This window comes from Bos javanicus, chromosome 17 (assembly GCF_032452875.1).
Source record: "Bos javanicus breed banteng chromosome 17, ARS-OSU_banteng_1.0, whole genome shotgun sequence".
Classification (NCBI taxonomy): Eukaryota; Metazoa; Chordata; class Mammalia; order Artiodactyla; family Bovidae; genus Bos; species Bos javanicus.
Window position 1 is genome coordinate 51,041,999 of NC_083884.1, and position 18,894 is coordinate 51,060,892.

An 18,894-nucleotide genomic window follows, 5' to 3' on the forward strand; every position below is an offset into this window, starting at 1 on the left:
ACAGAATTAGTTAGGGAGAGCTTGGAAAACAGAAATGCCCAGAGCCCATCCCCAAATACTCTGCTTGAGGCTGTCTAGTCTGCTGGCTTGCACTGGTCTTATGATTGTAAGTTTCCTCACTGTGGTGGAGGAAACTTACAATCAACAACCACTTGATAGAATAACAATTCACTGACGATCAAGAGTGGATTTCCAGCCCATCCAACCCTGCAAAGCCTCTTACCTAAGAGTGAAGTGGTCTGCCACAGAGCCACTAGTCAGGGAGACCAAAAAGGTGGCTGTGTCCCCTTCCCGGATGAGGTTCAGCGGCACAGAGAGGACGACGTTCTCATCCAGGTTCAGCAGGGACCACCGCAGATCATCTTGGGTTGGGTAGACCATGACACTCCCGATCCTCTCCCGGGCTGGGGGTGCCGGCGGGGGGCTGTCCTGGCCCGAGTGGATGTTATTCTCCCATTTGCCATCCTCTTCCAGGGGACACTGACCGGCCGGACCAGCCGGGTAGAGCGCAAAGAAGAGCTCCATGGCCGTGCCACCAAGCAGGGCCGGGATCTCCTCCTCAGGCTCGAGGTCCAGCCCAGAGCTGAACCACTCGGGCAGCAGCTCCAGCTCGGCCACACACAGCCCCGGGGTCCCTTGCAGCCGACAGCTGGCCGCCACTTCCCTGGCCTCAGGGAAAGCAAACATCTTGACACAGGGTAGCTGTTCCGCAGGGTCATCATCAGCCCAGCCCATCCCCGTGATGTAAAACAAGGTCTGCACTTTGGGTCTGTTGGAGTAAATGGAGCTATCGAGGATGTGGGCTTTCACCTTCCAATTAAAGGGAAACTGGCCCACGTGCCCAAAGGGTGTAGAAGTCAGCATGAGCTCCCGGGGGACCATCTTCTCCACTGAAAATGGACCATAGCTGGCATTGACAACTGGGGGTCTCCTGGCTCGGTAGATAAAGAAGGACTCCACCCGGGTCTGCAGACTGGAGTTCCGTGTGATGTCCTGGTTGGCCTCTTTAAGAAAGAAGGACTCTTCTGCGTTAGAGATGTGGAAGCTTGTGGGAAGGTAAGCAGGGAGCGAGGAGAACCTCTGCAGGCTGTCCACGATGGCTCGGCTCTCCATCACTGCACAAGAAAGGAAAGGAAGATTGAGAACAGAGTCCGGATTTAATTAACGCAGTGCAAGCTCCACCCACCCACCCCCAGCACACTGCCCACTGGCCACGTCCCCTAGGTCTCATAACTGTGGAATTCCTTGCATTACATAAAGTGTGTTCTAAGGATCTTCCAAAATAACCAAGGCAGAGTGGGAAGGAGGCCCCAGGTACGACTGACCCAATCGCCCTGTGGCTGAATTACACCACCAGAGGGAAAACATCACACTCTCTTGTTCTTGCAAATCTCCAAACTCAGAGGATCATGGTCGACTCTGTTGTAATCACCCCACAGAGAGTAGGCTGCCTACCCAGCCCACCACACGACCAGGCATCGGACTGCTGTATATATATGAGGTGTTGATGCTTTTATTTGATATTTACACTTCTTCCTGTCACTCCTAGATGGGATGTGTGCAGGTACATTGAGACATCTCCTAATTCTTTTCAAAATGAGGGTGAAGCTATGGCTCAGCATTCCTGCTTCTAGAAATCTCTCCTTCTGAAACACGAATGAGACTGCGTGAAGATCTATTTATCTACAAGGATGTCCCCTACAGCATCCTTTTGAATTGCAGACAAACTAAAGAATGTGTTAATATATGAGGGACTTCCTTGGTGGTCCAGTGGTTATTTCGTGTTCCCAATGCAGGGGCCCAGGTTCGATCCCTGATCAGGGAACCAGATCCCATGTGCTGCAACTAAGAGTTCACATGCAGCAACTAAAGATTCGACGTGCTACCATGAAGACTGAAGATCTGGTGTGCAGCAACGAAGACCCAGCACAGCCAAATAAATAAATAAAAATATATTTTTTAAAAAACTACTTAAAAAATAAAAAAGAACATATGAGCTGGGGTAAGCAGGCTGGATCTAAATCCCAACTCTGTCACTTCTTCACTGTGCAATTTGGGGCAAATTACTTAACCTCTCTGTGCCTCAAATGTCTTCAAATAAAGTAGAATATAAATATAAACTATAATAAGGATTAATGAGTTAATAAATATGAAGAGCTTAGAACAGTGCTGACTCACAAACATGCTCAACCTTTACCAGCTACCATTATTATTATTTATCCGTTTAAACCATTCCAAAGGTTTATTAAGAGGACATTGGATAAACTATACACTTTTACAGTGGGATAACAGGCAGCTGTAAGAAAAATGAAACCCAGTGGGACTTCCCTGGTGGCCCAGCAGTTTTAGATTCCATGCTTCCAATGCAGGGGGCACAGTTTTGATCCCTGGTCCCACATGTGGTAAAAAAAAAATTAATAATAATAAAGTTAAATTTAAAAAAAGAAAAATGAGCACAACTATATCAGTATATTTGAAAAACAGTCACAATATGTCATTAAACATAAACAGCTATAATCGTAACTCATATAATCCTATTTGGATAACTTTTTAGGATTCTATTTGGGTAATTTTTAGGTACATACGTAAATGTACATATATTTATGTATGGTATCTATAGAATCTGAAAAGGATTTTTTAATTTTATCACTAATGTTTCTCTTTTCTTAAAATTTATCACAATAACCATGTGTTACTTTGTTAATTAAAATACATATAAATATACATAAACATGTATACACGTGCATGCATATATGTATATGTGTGTGTGTTTCTTTCAAATGGTGAAACACAGAAAGCAAAGACCCAAGAAGATTTTTCAAAGTGAAGACAGCCCACCAGGAACCAGGGTCAGCAAATCAAGCCATAAACAGACAGGGATTCTTCCTTGCCCTGAAACAAACCTCTGCCCCTGGAGCCCAGCTTCCAACCAGAGCAAGAAGAAATAAAGCAAGCAGCAGTGTTTAAAATGCAGCATCATCAGAGGATAAAAAGCAAATAAATACTCCATTGACTCCAACTCCTGGTAACATTTTTTTCTGCAGCCGTTACAAATTCTACAAAATACAGCTTTCTATTGACTGAAATAATTTGGGGCCTTTTCAGGGCTGTCCTTGGTGAGCTCTCCTTTCCAAGAGAATGACAAAATTGTAATTAGGAGATTGTGAAGCAGACACAATCATTTCAGAGCTGACGCATCCTTTCACCAAGAAGGTGTTCAGAAGGCAAGTTCTCTGCACCATCTCACTTACATGCAGAATCTAAAATAGTCTGATTTGTAGAAGCGGAGAGTAGGATGGTGGTTGCCAGAGGCTGGGGAGAGAGAGCAATGAGGCAGGATGGGGGTTAAAGGGTACAAAGTTTCAGTTAAACAGGATGAATGCCTTCTAGAGAGCTAATGTGCGTTAGCAATGTGATATAGTTAACAATCCTGTATTGCACATTGTAATTTGCTATGAGAATGGATCTTAGATTAAATCTTTTCCATACACACAAAAACACACTGAGAATGATAATCAGGTAGAGGTAATAGATATGTTAATTAGTTTGATTATGGTGATCACTTCACAATGTTTACATATATCAAAACATCAAATTGTACACCTTAAATATACTTTGTATAGTTCAATGATATCTCAGTAAAGTTGTGGGGGGATAAAAGAAGAACAAAGAAAGAAGAAAGTAAGTTCTCAAGGGTCATCAATATGGCCAGTCTTGGGTCAGATTAATTACTAGGGGAGAAGAGTTATTTTTTTATTCATTTCTCCAATTACCTATCTAAATATATTTATTACTCACTTACTATGTTCCCAGCCCTTATATGGAAGTCACAGGAGCAAGACAGATGTGGTTTCTGCCCCAAGGAGTGGTCAGATTTTGGAGAAAAGCATGGCTAACCTACACAAAGCAATTATAAAAGTGAATAGGACTTCGCTGCTGGTCCAGTGGCTAAGACTCCATGCTTCCAATGCAAGGTGCGCAAGTTTAATCCCTAGGTGGGGGACTAAGATCCCACAGACTTCGTGGAATGGCCCCAAAAAATAAGTGAACATTCAGACCCTTTAAAATGACCATCCCAGTAATTCTCTACCTAGGAATTCATGTGAAGGAAATAAGAGATCAAGAAGGAGATTCATGTGCAAGCGTCATCCCAAGTATGATTTATAGCCGCAACACACAGGAAACAACCTAACAACTCATCATGAGGGTGGTGATCATATAAATGATGAAAGTCTGACTCTACATGAAATGTTAAGAGATCACCAAAACCACGGTCTCAACAAATATGCAGTGTCGTGAGAAAATGGTTACATCTTCAGTGAAAAAGCAGTCATCAAATTTTGTTTTACATGATCCCAAATCTGTGTTAAAATATATTTTAAGTAGTAAATATTATATGTACACAACATATAGACATGCATAAATATGTATATGATGCATTTGCCCAGACCTGGATTTCCTCCAGAACGCATCCTATAAATTGGGTGGGATTTGGATCAAAGATGGAGGAGGAAGAGATGACTCTGAAGAATGAGCTTCAACCAAAGGAAAGTTTTAGCTGTTGCCGCCACCAAGGGGCAATTTGTATTTTGACAATGACAAGCAATGCAGAAAGACCATCCCAGATGAAATTTAAATTATTTTTTGGTTGGTTTATTTCCCCACTCCAAACTAGGAAGTTAAATTCTTGGTGAATCTGCCCATAAATCAGCTGGCAATGAGGGAAATCTGTCTTCCATAGCCTGACAATATCCTTCAGTAGATATGGGTGGGCACACAGCTGACCAGATTTGGAAAGAGACTCCAATTTTACCTTCCCATAAAATCTATGGGAAGCCTAAGGCAAGGTTTAAATTCTGGCTTATTTATAGATAGGGAAAAGGAAATTAAAATAAATGTAAATTTTAATATGATCTGTTTCCATTGTGGATTAGTTTTTTTCATTATCATTTATATCGATACTTCCTGTCTCTCAAAAATCAATTTATAAGAAATTTAAAACTGTGCTTTCTCTCTTCTTTATTATGGCCAAAGCTTGTATTTCATCCAAAATAGCAGTGTGAGTTTACAATCCTGTCCCACCATAACTCAAGCAAAATGCAATACAAATTTTGTCTGAAGGCATCTATGGAAAACCATAAACATTGGCTGCCAGATTCTCATTTTTGTTCTCAAACTAGATTGCAACAAAATATGATATGCAAATTTAGGAGCATTTTATGGAGCCATGAGACTGTGTCCTTAGAAAAACATCCAGGATCTGAGAAGCTAACATGCATCCCTTTGGTCCCCTAACATCATATAGTGGCCCCATTCTTCTTCCCATTGGTAGGCAGACCATGTGGCCGGAGGTCTGGATGTGAAATGAGACCCTATTCAGTCTGCTGATTTCCTAGAGGGCTTTTCACCACCCGACTGAATGAGGTGGGTGCTGAGAGCAGAAAATGAGGAAGTCTTGGTTTGGCCCAACTTCAAAGCACTTTCCATCACTGCCCTCCTTAAGAGCCAAAAAGAGAATCAAGTCCAGTTCATCAAGAGCACGAGGTGCTCCAGACAAACACTCTGTGATTAAAGGATGTTCTGAATCACAGATGGCTCAGGGGAAGTCCCAAAAAGAACTTCGGGTGGAAACAACATCCAGAATGAAGCAACTCCCACAATATTAGGAATCCCAGTAGGGACTCTGTGACCCAAAGTGCATGGCTGGACATCACCGCTGTGCTTGGCACACAAAAAAAATACTCCTGGGCATGTGTCTTGGTCAGGACTGGAGGGACCTATAGCCATAAGATAATGCAGCCCACAGACTCACAAACCTTTTCGCTACCATCACCAGTCCTGCATGGAAGCTTATTAACAGTCCTGTGGTTCCTGATAACCCACCTGAGGGTCAAGGCCTATGGCATTTCTGTAGCTGAGTCTCTTCTAATTCCCACAAAAAAAAACATGGACAGCCAGAAATAAAAGGTTCTCTTTGCAGTGGACCAGATGGGCCACATCTTTGAAAACCATCAGCAAGTGAAACTGCTCACTGATCTGTCGAAGGGTAGTCCTGACGAATAGGTGGTAATTTACTGCCACCATCTGGGTACCCCGCCCCCATGGTCATGGAGACCAGGAGCTACAAGGAAGCCTTTGGGAGCATTCATGTCAGTTCAGAACAGTGCAGTGGATATTGTTTCTGAGGCAGAGGAAAGAAATAGGAGATCTTTTATACTCATGCTTTCCGTTCTATTTCCATGATGTTTGTGTGTCTTTCTCCGTGAACTTCTGCACCTGCTGGGGAAGTCCATCACCCACCTATGAGTACAGCAGGCTCCTTCCCACTAGGATTTCTCAGCTCAGGAAAGGTTTCTCTGAGCAGGCACTCCAGCCCTATCTCTGCTCTTCTCTGCATCATAGGGAACTACATTTCCCAAGCTCCTTTGCTCCCTGGCTTCTGGATGCGATCAGCCAATGTGATGCTCTGGTAGAAGATGGAGCATGGGAGGTATTTTTCCCCCTTATCTCCCAGCATTTACAGGCAGAGACTGTCTAGCCCCATCAGAGCTCCCACCATGAATATAGCTCTCTTAGGCAGTAGTTCTAATACTTACTAGATGGTTCCAGCTTCTGGGTTCTGATAATCCAATTTCTCCACTTTGTCCCTTCAGTCCAACTGGTAACAGCTTCCTGCTATAATTAATTTCTGGATTACTTTACCATTCCCAGAAGGTATTTACCACGTCCGACTTCATTTCACAGATCTTTCATCACATGACTAACTGATTCCCTTGATTAAATTCCCTCTGTGGAAATAACTAGTGTGGCTTCTGTTTTCTCAGAAGCCTGAGTCTGACAAATATATTCAGTCACTATTCACTCCATCCTGTTAAATTTCTTCAAGGCCACTCTCACCATCTGAAATTAGCCTTTGTGTTTTTACTTGTTGACTTATTTTCTATCAAGTCTCTCTATTAAAATTCAAGCTCATGAGAACAGAGACTTTGCCACCCAATTTATGGCTGCATATCCAGGATCTAGCAGAAGAAACTAAACAAATATGTGCTGAGAGCATGTCCATCAATTAAGAGTGCCTTGGCTTAATGCTTAAGAGACTAAATCTCTCTGTGTTCTTCTGAGCCTTTCTTTGGCTTCCTCACAGGGTTGTTAATAGATACCATTAATATTAACAAATCATTGGCCCATCACATTATCACTCCATTCATTTCCTCTCAAATATCACATCCCTGTGGTCACTAAGCTGGTTGCTAGGTTTGCCAAGTCAAGAGCTGCAATTTTCATATGGAGGGAAAAAAATATCACTTAAAGGAGAAATAGCATTTACAGAACACTGGCGATGTGCTAACCTGGGTATATACAACTGCTACATCCATTGATTATCACAATGGTTGTGAGATGAATAGTCTTTGTCCTTTTTGGAAAATGGTGGAACTGAGGCACAGAGAAATTAAGCAGGTCGAAGTTAAGGTTCAAACCAGTTCTGTCCAATTTCAGAGACCTTCCACTTCTCTGTACTGCCCCAGGGCCAACTGGTCTGGTGGTTCTACAATGAAGCCAAGGAGTTAGCCATGGGAAGGTCAGCGAAGGAGCTGGAGCTCAAGGCTCACAGGGCCAAGTTAATGAACAAAATCTTTGCAGACTTAGTGAGGTTTTCATCACTCTGCAGTCACAGGTGATTGTCTCCCACCCCAGGTATCAGCCTGGATTCCCAGGTAGAGCAGGAATATAGATACAGTTGGCCCACAGCATCACAATGCAGCTGCTGGCAAAGCACCCAGTGATCCATACCTTTAAGGTATGGTAGCAATAAGGCAATGGCACCCCACTCCAGTACTCTTGCCTGGAAAATCCCATGGACGGAGGAGCCTGGTAGGCTGCGGTCCATGGGGTCGCTAAGAGTCGGACACGACTGAGCGACTTCACTTTCACTCTTCACTTTCATGCATTGGAGAAGGAAATAGCAACCCACTCCAGTGTTCTTGCCTGGAGAATCCCAGGGATGGGGGAGCCTGGTGGGCTGCCATCTATGGGGTTGCACAGTGTCGGACACGACTGAAGCGACTTAGCAGCAGCAGCAAAAAATATGGCAGAGCCTTGCTACCTGTAAACCACATCACATGACCTAAAGCCTCAGGAGGAAGAGCCAATGCAGCAAGTCAGACCAAATGCTCTCAGATTAAGGAGGAGAATCGCATGTGCTTATTTAGTCATTAACACCCAGCCATGGTGGAATTTATTATACATCCCCACTCAGTCTGCTGCCACCCCCAACTGTATCCCCTAGTTGTACTCCAGAGACCACATGCTTTCCCACCTCTGCATCTGAAACATAAGCCACAGTCCACATAACTCAGAAAAGGTAGCAAAAACTTAACTATCCAATTCAAAAGTTACCCATATAAAAGTAAAAACTTGAGTTTGTCTCTCTCAACCAGACAAAATTCACACGGCTGAAAGAGAAGGAGAGACCATATAGACAGAAAGGTATGAGGACACCAGGTCATCAGGCAGGAGGGAGGGATGCTTGCCTTCGTCCCAAGATTCTTCTCAAATCTCAAGCTGGGGAGCCCTGAATGGCCAACATGAGTCATTCATAAGCGCAAGACACTGATAAAAAACAGACCAGAGGGACTTGCCTGGTGGTCCAGTGGTTAAGAACCTACCTGCTAATGCAGGGTACACAGGCTCAAGCCCTGGTTGGGGAACTAAGGTCCCACATGCCGCAGGGCAACTACGCCTGTGGGCCACAACCATTGGACCTGCACTCTAGAGCCCATGCCCCACAACAGTAGGAACCACCACATAGAGAAGCAGGCACGGTGCCACTAGAGTAGCCCTCACTCACTGAACTAGAGAAAGCCCATGCCCAGCAATGAAGAACCTGTGCACTGCATCAAAAAGACCCAACACAACCAAAACTAAAACAAAAATAAATAAATAACCTTCATTTAAAAAAAAAAAAAAAAAGCAGACTAGAAGCAGAGGAGAAACAGGAAGCAGACATGAAGTAGACAGGAAGTGGACAGGAAGGAGTAGGTCTCTTCTCCCAGCTCCAGTCTTGAAGTCTTCTCTAGCATCTGCCTCCCCACACCTCTTCCCCTGCCAGCATTAGCAAAGCCTAACAGGAGACAACTGGCTAAGAGAAATATGGTTTTCTGATTCCAGCCCCAGAATTACAGACCAAAGACCTACTTGACGCTGAAATGTTGAGCGTAGTTTCCGGGGAAGGAACCTGGCTGCTGAGCGTAGTTTCCGGGGAAGGAACCTGGCTGCTGAGCGTAGTTTCCGGGGAAGGAACCTGGCTGCTGAGCGTAGTTTCCGGGGAAGGAACCTGGCTGTGTGCCACCCTCCACCCTTCCTCCCTGCAAAACCAACACTGAACACTATCATCACTCTTTTCGTCTTTTTTTGTAAAAGGGAAAATCCTCTTTAGATTTCTTTCAGATTAGTGAAAAATGATACTAATGTAGGTCTTTCATAAAAGTGAAGTGGCATAAAGTGAACTTTTAAAAAGTAGAGGGGTGTTGGTACTCAAAAATGAATAGTCATTCATCACCTTGAGGGTCATATAAGTCTTGGGTCATATACCAGCAAATCCATTAAGGATTAGATATGGCTTCCCGGGTGGCACAGCGGTCAAGAATCCGCCCACCAATTCAGGAGGTGCAAGAAACGGGTCTGATCCCTAGGTCGGGAAGATCCCGTAGAGTAGGAAATGGCAACTCGCTCCAGTATTCTTGCCTGGAAAATTCCATGGACAGAGGAGCCTGGTGGGCTACAGTCCATGGGATTGCAGAGTCAGACACAACTGAGAAACTGAGCACAGCACAGCACAGCACAGCACAGCATAACCATATATTACAGTGATGATAAAAAAATAAAATATAGAGAAATAAGGGTAATGAGAATAGACCCATTATCACAGTCAACATTTATGTATAATCCTTATGATATACCAAGCACTAGTCTAAGCATTTCAGGGATATTAACACTTTTCATCTTCACAATCTTTTGATTATGAGGATTTTATTATTAGTCCCACTTATGGATGGAAACATTACTTTGCCTACAAAGATTCGTATAGTCAAAGCTATGATTTTTCCAGTGGTCATGTATGTATATGAGAGCTGAACAATAAAAAAAAAGCTGAGTGCTGAAGAACTGATGTCTTCAAACTGTGGTGCTGGAGAAGACTCTTGAGAGTCTCTTGGACAGCAAGGAAATCAACCCAGTCAATACTAAAGGAAATCAACCCTGAATATTCATTGGAAGGACTGATGCTGAAGCTCCTCCAATACTTTGGCCAGCCAATGAGAAGAACTGACTCATTAGGAAAGACCCTGATGCTGGGAAAGATTGAAGGCAGGAGAAGGGAACAACAGAGGATGAGATGGTTGGACAGCATCACCGACTCAATGGGCATGAATTTCAGCAAACTCCAAGAGACTGTAAAGGACAGGGAAGCCTGGCATGCTGCAGTCCACGGGGTCGCAAAGAGTTGAACACGACTGAGCAACTGAACAACAGTTCAGTTGCTGTTGGGAAAACTGAGGCTTGGGGAGGTTAAGAGACTTGCCTAAGATCCCAGAGCTAGTAAGAGGCAGAGAGGGTTACTGGATCCAAGCTGTTCAAGCTCCAGGCAGAGAGTCGGGTTTGTGCCTTTAGCCACTGTGTTCTGCTGCCAGCTGAAAGCTTAGCAAGCAAACTCTACATTGTAAGAGCTTCGGCAATAACTAAAGAGACTGCAAATGTGCCTCTGAATTGCCCAGCTCTCAAAACACAAGATGAAGTCACTAGTTGGACACCATTCATAAGATGAAAGCAAGAAGCAAAGCTTTTCCTGGCTCTGAGAGAAATCCCTCCAGTGGTAATGCCCCAAGGGACACAGCAGCATCCCTACAAACAGTGAGCTTATTAGCAGGCTCCCTTTGGTGCTGGGCACACGAGGTGCGGTGTAAGAGCAAAGGGCCATCAGGCAAAGGCAATTCTTCAGAAGACAACGGAGTGTGAGCCAAGACAGCTGATACCTCTCAGAAGGTCCAGCTTGACAGGAAGAATAAAATCCAGAGTGAGATCCTAGAGAACACTGTCCTTCAAACTCTCCTCCATGAAATTACTTTCTTACCAAACCAGCCAAGAGATAGCAGAAGTCTCAAGACTATATTCTCTAGCAAGATCGGGGGGCTCAAATATTCTATGTAGACCATCAAAGCCCAGTGTATAAGACTTAAAACATAATGAAGGACTTCCCTGGGGGTACAGTGGTTAAGAATTCACCTGCTAATGCAGAGGACACAGGTTTGATCCCTGGCCCAGGAACTAAGATCTCACATGCCTGCCGCGGGGCAACTAAGCCTGAGCGCCACAACCCCTAGTCTGCACCCTAGAGCCAGTGCTCTGCAACAAGAGAAGCCACCTCAATGAGAAGCCCGAGCACCACAGCTAGAGAGTAGCCCCTGTCGCCACAACTAGAGAAAGCCCATGAGCAACAGTGAAGATTCAGTGCAGCCAAAATAAATAATTTTTTAAAAACATAATGAAGAATATGGATCTTTTTTTCATGATGCCCACCACTGCTTTTATGACAGAAAAAAAAAAAATTCCTCCCCAGCATCCCAGTATCAAACATATATTCACCTGTATTTTCAACTGTTTCCATGGATGGGTACATGTAGATACATGTATGTGTCTACATTTTTACATTTAATTCTTCTTTGAAAAGCTTTTTTTTTAATAATGAGATTTTTTTTTTCTTTTTTAGTATTTTGGTCTTTATTGAATTTGTTACAACTCTGCTTCTGTTTTATGTTTTGATTTTTTGGCCACGAGTCATGTGGGATCTTAGCTCTCTGACCAGGAGCTCTAACCCCTTACACTGGAAGGCAAAGTCTTAACCACTGGACTGCCAGGGAACTCCCACATTTAATTCTTTCTTTAATGAGGTATTTTTGACAGTTGAAAGTTTTATATATTCAAGGTGTAGAATTTGATGCCTTACACTGTGAACTAGTCACCACAATCTAGCTAATGCCCATATCCATTGCCTCAGACCCACCAACATATGTGAATCCACTTGATATTTTTGTTGTTGAGGAAATTTAAGATCTACCCTCTTACAAATTTTAAGTATTAGATTGAATTCTTGAATCCATCTGAAGTTTCTTTTGGGGTCCAATGTAAAATGAGGATCTGATCGTAGTTGGAAACAAACATATGCTGAATCAGCCAGAAGGATTTTATTTGAATCACAGTTTAGGGGTTCTTTAGTTGAAAAAATAACATGACTGCATTTAGGGATAGAGGTTTTAAAGGGGTAATTAAGTTAAAATGAGGTCGTCAGGGTGGGCCCTCATCTATTATGACTGGTTCTTAGAAGAAGAGATTAGGACACAGACCCATGCAGAGGGACAACCATGTGAGGACATAGGGAGAAGATGGCCATCTACACACCAAGGAGCGAGGCCTCGGGACAGCAACCCTACCCACACCTGAATCTTGGCCCTCCCGCCTCTAGCCCCGTGAGAATAAACTTCAGTTGTTTAAGTCACGCAATCTGTAGTACTTTGTTATACTAATATCAAGCAAACTAATATCAAGAGATTACTCTTCTTTATCAAAATTCTATCAGCTTGTCTTACCTATTTTTCATCTTTAGATTCACTTTAGATTCATTGCGTCCAATTGCCCCAAAACCCAGACTCTGTCACATTTTTCTATGTGTTTTGAAGTTTTCTAGGATGAACATATCTTCTTGCTTATTTAATCTAAGAGAAATACTGACATTTTTTTTCCCTTTGAAAAGAAAGATATGGAATTTGATTTTAAGTGACAGACCAAGCACACTCATTTCTTCACATCTCTACAGAAACTCTACTACAGAATATTATAGGAAAAGTATAGCTTCCCTGGTGGCTCAGATGGTAGAGTCTGCCCACAATGCAGGAGACCCGGGATCGATCCCTGAGTCGGGAAGATCCGCTGGAGGTGGGCATGGCAACCCACTCCAGTATTCTCACCTGGGAAATCCCATGGACAGAGGAGCCTGGAGGGCTACAGTCCATGGAGTCACATAAGAGTCAGACACAACTTAGTAGTGACTAAACAACAACACACAGAGGGACAACCACGTGAAGACACAGAAGGAAGATGGTCATTGACAAGCTATGGAGACCAGGGGTTTCTGTGACTTTCAGCAAAATACAATGTTAACTGGTAAGAAAGGAAAGTAAGGAGTGTCAGCTGAATTCTCATCTTTTATAGAGTGAGCCGCTGCTGTTGAAATTTGATTAACTCAAGGAGTAGAGGCATGGGGTACATATTGGGTTGGCCAAGTTCATTTGGGTTTAACAGAAAAACTCAAACACGTTGGCCAATCCAATAGAATGACAGAAATAAGCACAACTAACAGAACTACAAGTGGAAATGGCTGGACCTGGCTGACTTTAGAGAGAGACAGAGAGATCAAAGATACAGAGGGATGGAAAATGATTGCCGGTCTTTGAAAGTTATCCTGAGCCATTCTGTTTTCCCCAAATGCATGTATGACTGTAGGCTTTGTCTACAAGAAGCCAAAACTAGCCAAGCAGGGGAGGACAGCGTTGAACAGATGTCGGACATTTGCATGTGGGGTAAAGGAAGAGTGGCCTTAATGTTGACAATAAGTCATCACATCTGTGGGAGAGACGGATGGCTACCCGTCAAAAAACAACACGAGAAACAACTGTCCGAGGCCACTGGCAACTACCAGGCAGCACATCCCTGCGCCCTGCACTTGTTCCATCCTGTGTGCCCTAAAATAAAGGAGGGATTTACCATTCTTCACGCCAATCAAACAAACAAAACAGCAGAAACTTTCTATCCATTGTATTGCATATGGCTGCTCAGTCAGGGACTTCCCAGCCTCTCCTGTCCCCCTGGCATGGCCACGTGACTAGTTCTGACCAATGAAATAAGAGCCTGTCCTGCTTTGAAGACAAAATTGGTATCTTTTATCTTCAACCAGTGAGAACCAGGGGACCCTGAGACTCTAGGTCACGGCAGAGCAGCCAGAAGCTGGAAGGGACCCTGGACCCCTGAGTCTCCAGCTGGAGGAGAGCCACATGCCAAATATGGCACCCACATTGGATGGGACCAAGAACAAATCTTACAATGTGTTAAACCACTGCTAGGGTTTTACTTATTACAGCAGCTAGTGACACCTAACTAATACGACGCTAACAACCTGGACAGCTGTGATCCTGTCCATATGCAAAAGTTGGAACAAAGTTTCACATTTCTTCCTTAAGGTAAACTGTGCTTTCATTAGCGAGGAAATACAGGCAGTCAGAGAAACAAAGCGAAGAGCTGTTAAGCCAACGTGAGAGGTTTCCACGGGGCACCAGATGTAGAAAGAGCGTTATTAAACGGATTATATAGATCTTAGTGACAGTAATTTTGACCTCCTATAGGCACCGTCAGCTGTTAAAACAGTAGGAAATGTTGATGACCTTGTTCTTATTTCCATTTATATTTATTCTAAATTGGACACCTTGGAGATTGTTTAAATAAGAGAGGGAAATTCACTAAGTAACCCTGACAGCTCTGCCACTCTCTGATAGGGGAGGCAGCTGAGGCTTACAAAAGGCAGAAGACAGCAGGGCGGGAGTCCCACGTCTGCCATCAGCTCAATTTATGCACCAAGACAAGTCACTTCATCCCCCCAAGATTCATTTTACAAAGAAGGTGTCACTTCCTGCTGCCCACCAGGGACACACCTCGAGGGAACCCAATAACGTGATTTGTTATTGTGTGACTGCATTACTAAGAATGTCACATGTGGAGTGTCCTTGCTTTGCACTTCTCACTAGTTCAGACTAGCCTTTCTCATCTTCTGGCCATTGTTGATAACAAAAGTGATTCTTTCAATTCAGAGAAAACCCACACCACGCAAGTCTGAATAAAATGGGCATTTAATGGCAGTCGTGGTTGGAGAGAGACGCTACCTTCAGGTCTGGCTGGAATCGGCATTTAAACAATGTCATCCACATGCAACTTCACAAATATCCTTCAGTTGGTGAAGGGATAAATATATATCTGGTGGTGCAGCCATTGAAGGGGAAACAACTTGATGGATAGTTGTTTCCATCTATCCAATAAAGCAAACGATGGATATTCACACAATATGAATAAATATCAAATGCATTTTGCTGCCAAAAAGAAGGCAGCCTCAAAAAGCTACCTACCATATGATTCCATATGTGTGACAGTCTAGTAAAATCAGAACTGGAGGCATGAGGGACAGAGCAGTGATTGCCAGGGATCAGAGGCTGAGCTTTAACTATTTCACCACAAAAACTCAAAACAAAGGATTAGGGATGGGGTGATGGAACTGTTCTGTATCCTGATTGTTGCATTGGTTGCTGCTGCTGCTGCTAAGTCGCTTCAGTTGTGTCCAACTCTGTGTGACCCCATAGAAGGCAGCCCACCAGGTTCCGACATCCCTGGGATTCTCCAGGCAAGAACACTGGAGTGGGTTGCCATTTCCTTCTCCAATGCAGGAAAGTGAAAAGTGAAAGTGAAGTCACTCAGTCATGTCCAACTCTTCGAGACCCCATGGACTGCAGCCTACCAGGCTCCTCGGTCCATGGGATTCTCCAGGCAAGAGTACTGGAGCGGGGTGCCATTGCCTTCTCCGGTTGCGTTGGTTACATGACTCTATATATTTGTCAAAAACTCATAGTGCTATATGCCAAAAGAAACACATGAAGTAACTACAGGAAGGGAAACACAGATTGCTCGGTTGTAGTTGGGCAACTACTGTAGTCTTTGTAGTCTTGCCTAGAAAATCTACTTTAGGAAATCTTTAAGACTGTTGTTTAAGGCTTAGGAGTTTAAACAGCATGAGCTCAGATGCCTTCAACATCCCTGCTACAATTCTTTAGGCTATTCAACTGCTTGAAAATTTATTTTTGCCTACCACAAAAATAAGTAAGAGCAGGACTTCCCTGGCAGTCCAGTGGTTAAGACTCTGTGCTCCCTCTACAGGGGCCTGGTCAGGAAACTATTAATAAAGATCCCACATGCTTCGCAGCACAGCCAAAAGGATAAAAAAGTAAGAGTATTTTCTGTCTGAATTAATTTCTCCAGTTAATCAGATAAGTCAAGGTAACCTAAGATGCAGGAAGTGCAGAGTTGTGACCAAAATAGACAAGCAGAGGACACAGCCTGCTTTGGGGGAACTAAAAATTGTAACTGAAAAGAGAAGATATCTAGACTTGAAAAACTGATAATAAAAGAAGGTAAAAGCTGTATTGTTAACTTGCCTGATATGAGTTATGTGTGCCGCCAACTTTGAGAAAGAAGACATCAATATTTATTGGGAATTATCACAAGCTTATCATCAGTAGGACCCAGTGAACAAAATAGTAGTTATAGGGTCTTCCCTGGTGCTTTCCAGTTCAGGGGACGTGACTTTGATGCTGTGGGGCAACTAAGCCCTCTGGCCACATCTAAAGAGAAGCCTGCAATCAGCAACCAAGACACAACACAGTCAAATAAATAAACAAATAAAATACTTCTTAAAATAGTAGTGATAACTAGGAACTAGGAAGTGCCTACTATGTGCCAGTCACCATTCTGCTTTATTTATATCATTTCTTTACCTGATCCTATGAGATAGGATATTATTTTCAGATTGCTATCATTATTATTATATAATTATATAAGTAATAGTATTATGTCCATTTTATTGATTGAAAAAATGAAGGCACAGAGAGGTCAAGAAACATGCCTAAGGTCACACGGCATGTGAGGGGTGGAGCCAGGATTGGGCTCCAGAGTCCAGGCTCTGACTGCTATTCTCCACTGGCTCCCAAAACATTTCTCCTCTGTTTGATCCCATGACAGCTGATGCCCAGACTCAGTTACCTCCGTTCACCAAAGCAAAGAAGGGCTCCATTATTGCTTCTGACTGATCCTATGACCCAGGATAAAACCCACAAAGAACACAAAGAAATAGAAACTTCCTCTGGTGAGTGGTGAGTGGAGTGAGTGCAGAGGGACTCTGCGTTGGGGGGGTGGGGAGGGGGCGGTGAGGGTGGGGGGAACGGGGGTCGGGGGTGAGGGGTCCACGGGGAGTGTATGGGAAATCTCTATACCTCTTAACTTCACTGTGAACCTATACTGCTCTTAAAAATAAAGTCTTCATTTTAAAAAAGTAAGAAAGAAACTTCCTCCCCACACTGGCCCCAGGGGTTGTGCCATGAACCCCTGTCATAGGTAAAACCAAAACAACCCTGTGGAGTCTTGGGAAAAACAGAACCAAAAACCCCTCAATCCTTTTTTTCTCAAATTTAATTCTGAGTTTATTCTGTGTTGGGCAGTCATCCTGGAAATGAAGAAACACAGAGGACAGACAGCATTTCTGAAGGAGGAGGTAGCTCCCTGCGCTCAATCCAGGACACCCCCGTTCTGGCACTGGGTTCCCCGCCCCGCACCGGCCGCCCCTGACCCAGGGCTCCTCTCTCTTGCCACAGGTCGCCTCTGCAGCAACAGGGGCCTCGTGCGCTGCAACACTGCCACCTAGTGGCCGAGGCTGTTCCACGCTGCAAGAAGCAAGTGGTTGGTTCCCCATTTCCATAGCTGAAATGGGCAATATGGTTTGATTGAAGACTTTAACCAAGACTCATTGCTGCTTTCTGGTAGAAAACTATTAGACAAAGCACGATGACTCTCTGGGACCAGATTCTTTGTTGGCAGGCAACAGAAACCCCAACTCTGTTGGGCTTAAGTGAGAAAGGGGGTCGCCGCTGCCCCAGACCTCAGCCTGGGACAATGGGGACCACAGGCAGCAAAGTGCTGAGGGGAGGGGAGCAGCATCCAGCACAGCTAGGGTCCCTGTGCTCTGGAAGGACCCGGAAGTACACCCAGGAGGGGAGCAGCATCCAGCACAGCTAGGGTCCCTGTGCTCTGGAAGGACTACTCCAGCACAGCTAGGGTCCCTGTGCTCTGGAAGGACCCGGAAGTACACCCAGGAGGGGAGCAGCATCCAGCACAGCTAGGGTCCCTGTGCTCTGGAAGGACCCGGAAGTACACCCAGGAGGGAGGAGGCACCACAGACCCCCAGAGACACTGCCGGCTTCCCCGCCACAAACTGGCTCCCAAGACCAGCGATCTACAAAGGCAGCGAGCCGAGCAGAGCTCCAGACTGACCCCATGATCTTTTCTCTCCCCTGTCTTTGTCCACTAGTTTCACCCTGAGAAATCACAGAGAGGAAAAGAAATGATTTTTGTCTGAATCATTCACATCCTTCCAGGGAAATTCTGGCAGTTTTATGAAAGGGCTTTTCTTCCCTCTTTCTCAGTTCTACTTGCTCCAGGAGGAAATCTCTCCAGCCTCTGACTCAAAAACTATCCATGTTCTTCCCTCTCAGTGACCACCTGAGTGCTGAGAGACCCGAGCAGGGGAAGATGTGAAAACAACATTGATGAATTCAGCCTGCGTGGTGACATGGGGACAGGACCACCTATCCCCATGGAAAAAACACAGCCTATCACCTGCTGTACATCCAACCAGAGGTCACTCAGGTCCTGCTCACGTTCCTGCCTTCCTTGAAGCTCCCCCCCACCAAAGCCAAGGACTAGGGAAGGAACCTGGGCTCCAGAGCAAGTGACCTTGGCTGGAAAATCAGTGCATTTTTCAACCATCTGGTCACTGTGGTGAGCACCCCAGCCCCCGGGAGGAACATGGGAGAAAAGGAGACAAGAGGATGATTGTAGGAGTTTGTGGGCATCAGATGGGATGGATGAGGCATACCCACTACCTCAGTGTTGCTATCATGAAATGCCATAGGGTGGCTTAAACCAGAGACATTTATTTTCTCAGAGTTCTGGAGCTGGGGGGTCCAAAATCAA

General features: G+C 44.4%; 1 protein-coding gene across 3 annotated transcripts in view; it reads right to left on the reverse strand.

The window, feature by feature from the left end:
- The window catches only part of TMEM132B (transmembrane protein 132B), a 470,837-nt gene that overhangs the window by 231,646 nt on the left and 220,297 nt on the right, over nucleotides 1–18,894 (reverse strand). For 2 of the 3 annotated variants that reach the window (XM_061384533.1, XM_061384535.1), the window contains exon 2: nucleotides 224–1,115. In XM_061384533.1, the coding sequence (XP_061240517.1) occupies nucleotides 224–1,115 (892 nt within the window). Of the gene's footprint in view, nucleotides 1–223; nucleotides 1,116–6,596; nucleotides 6,958–18,894 lie in introns of those variants that run through there. The other variant, XM_061384534.1, reaches the window with a different exon arrangement.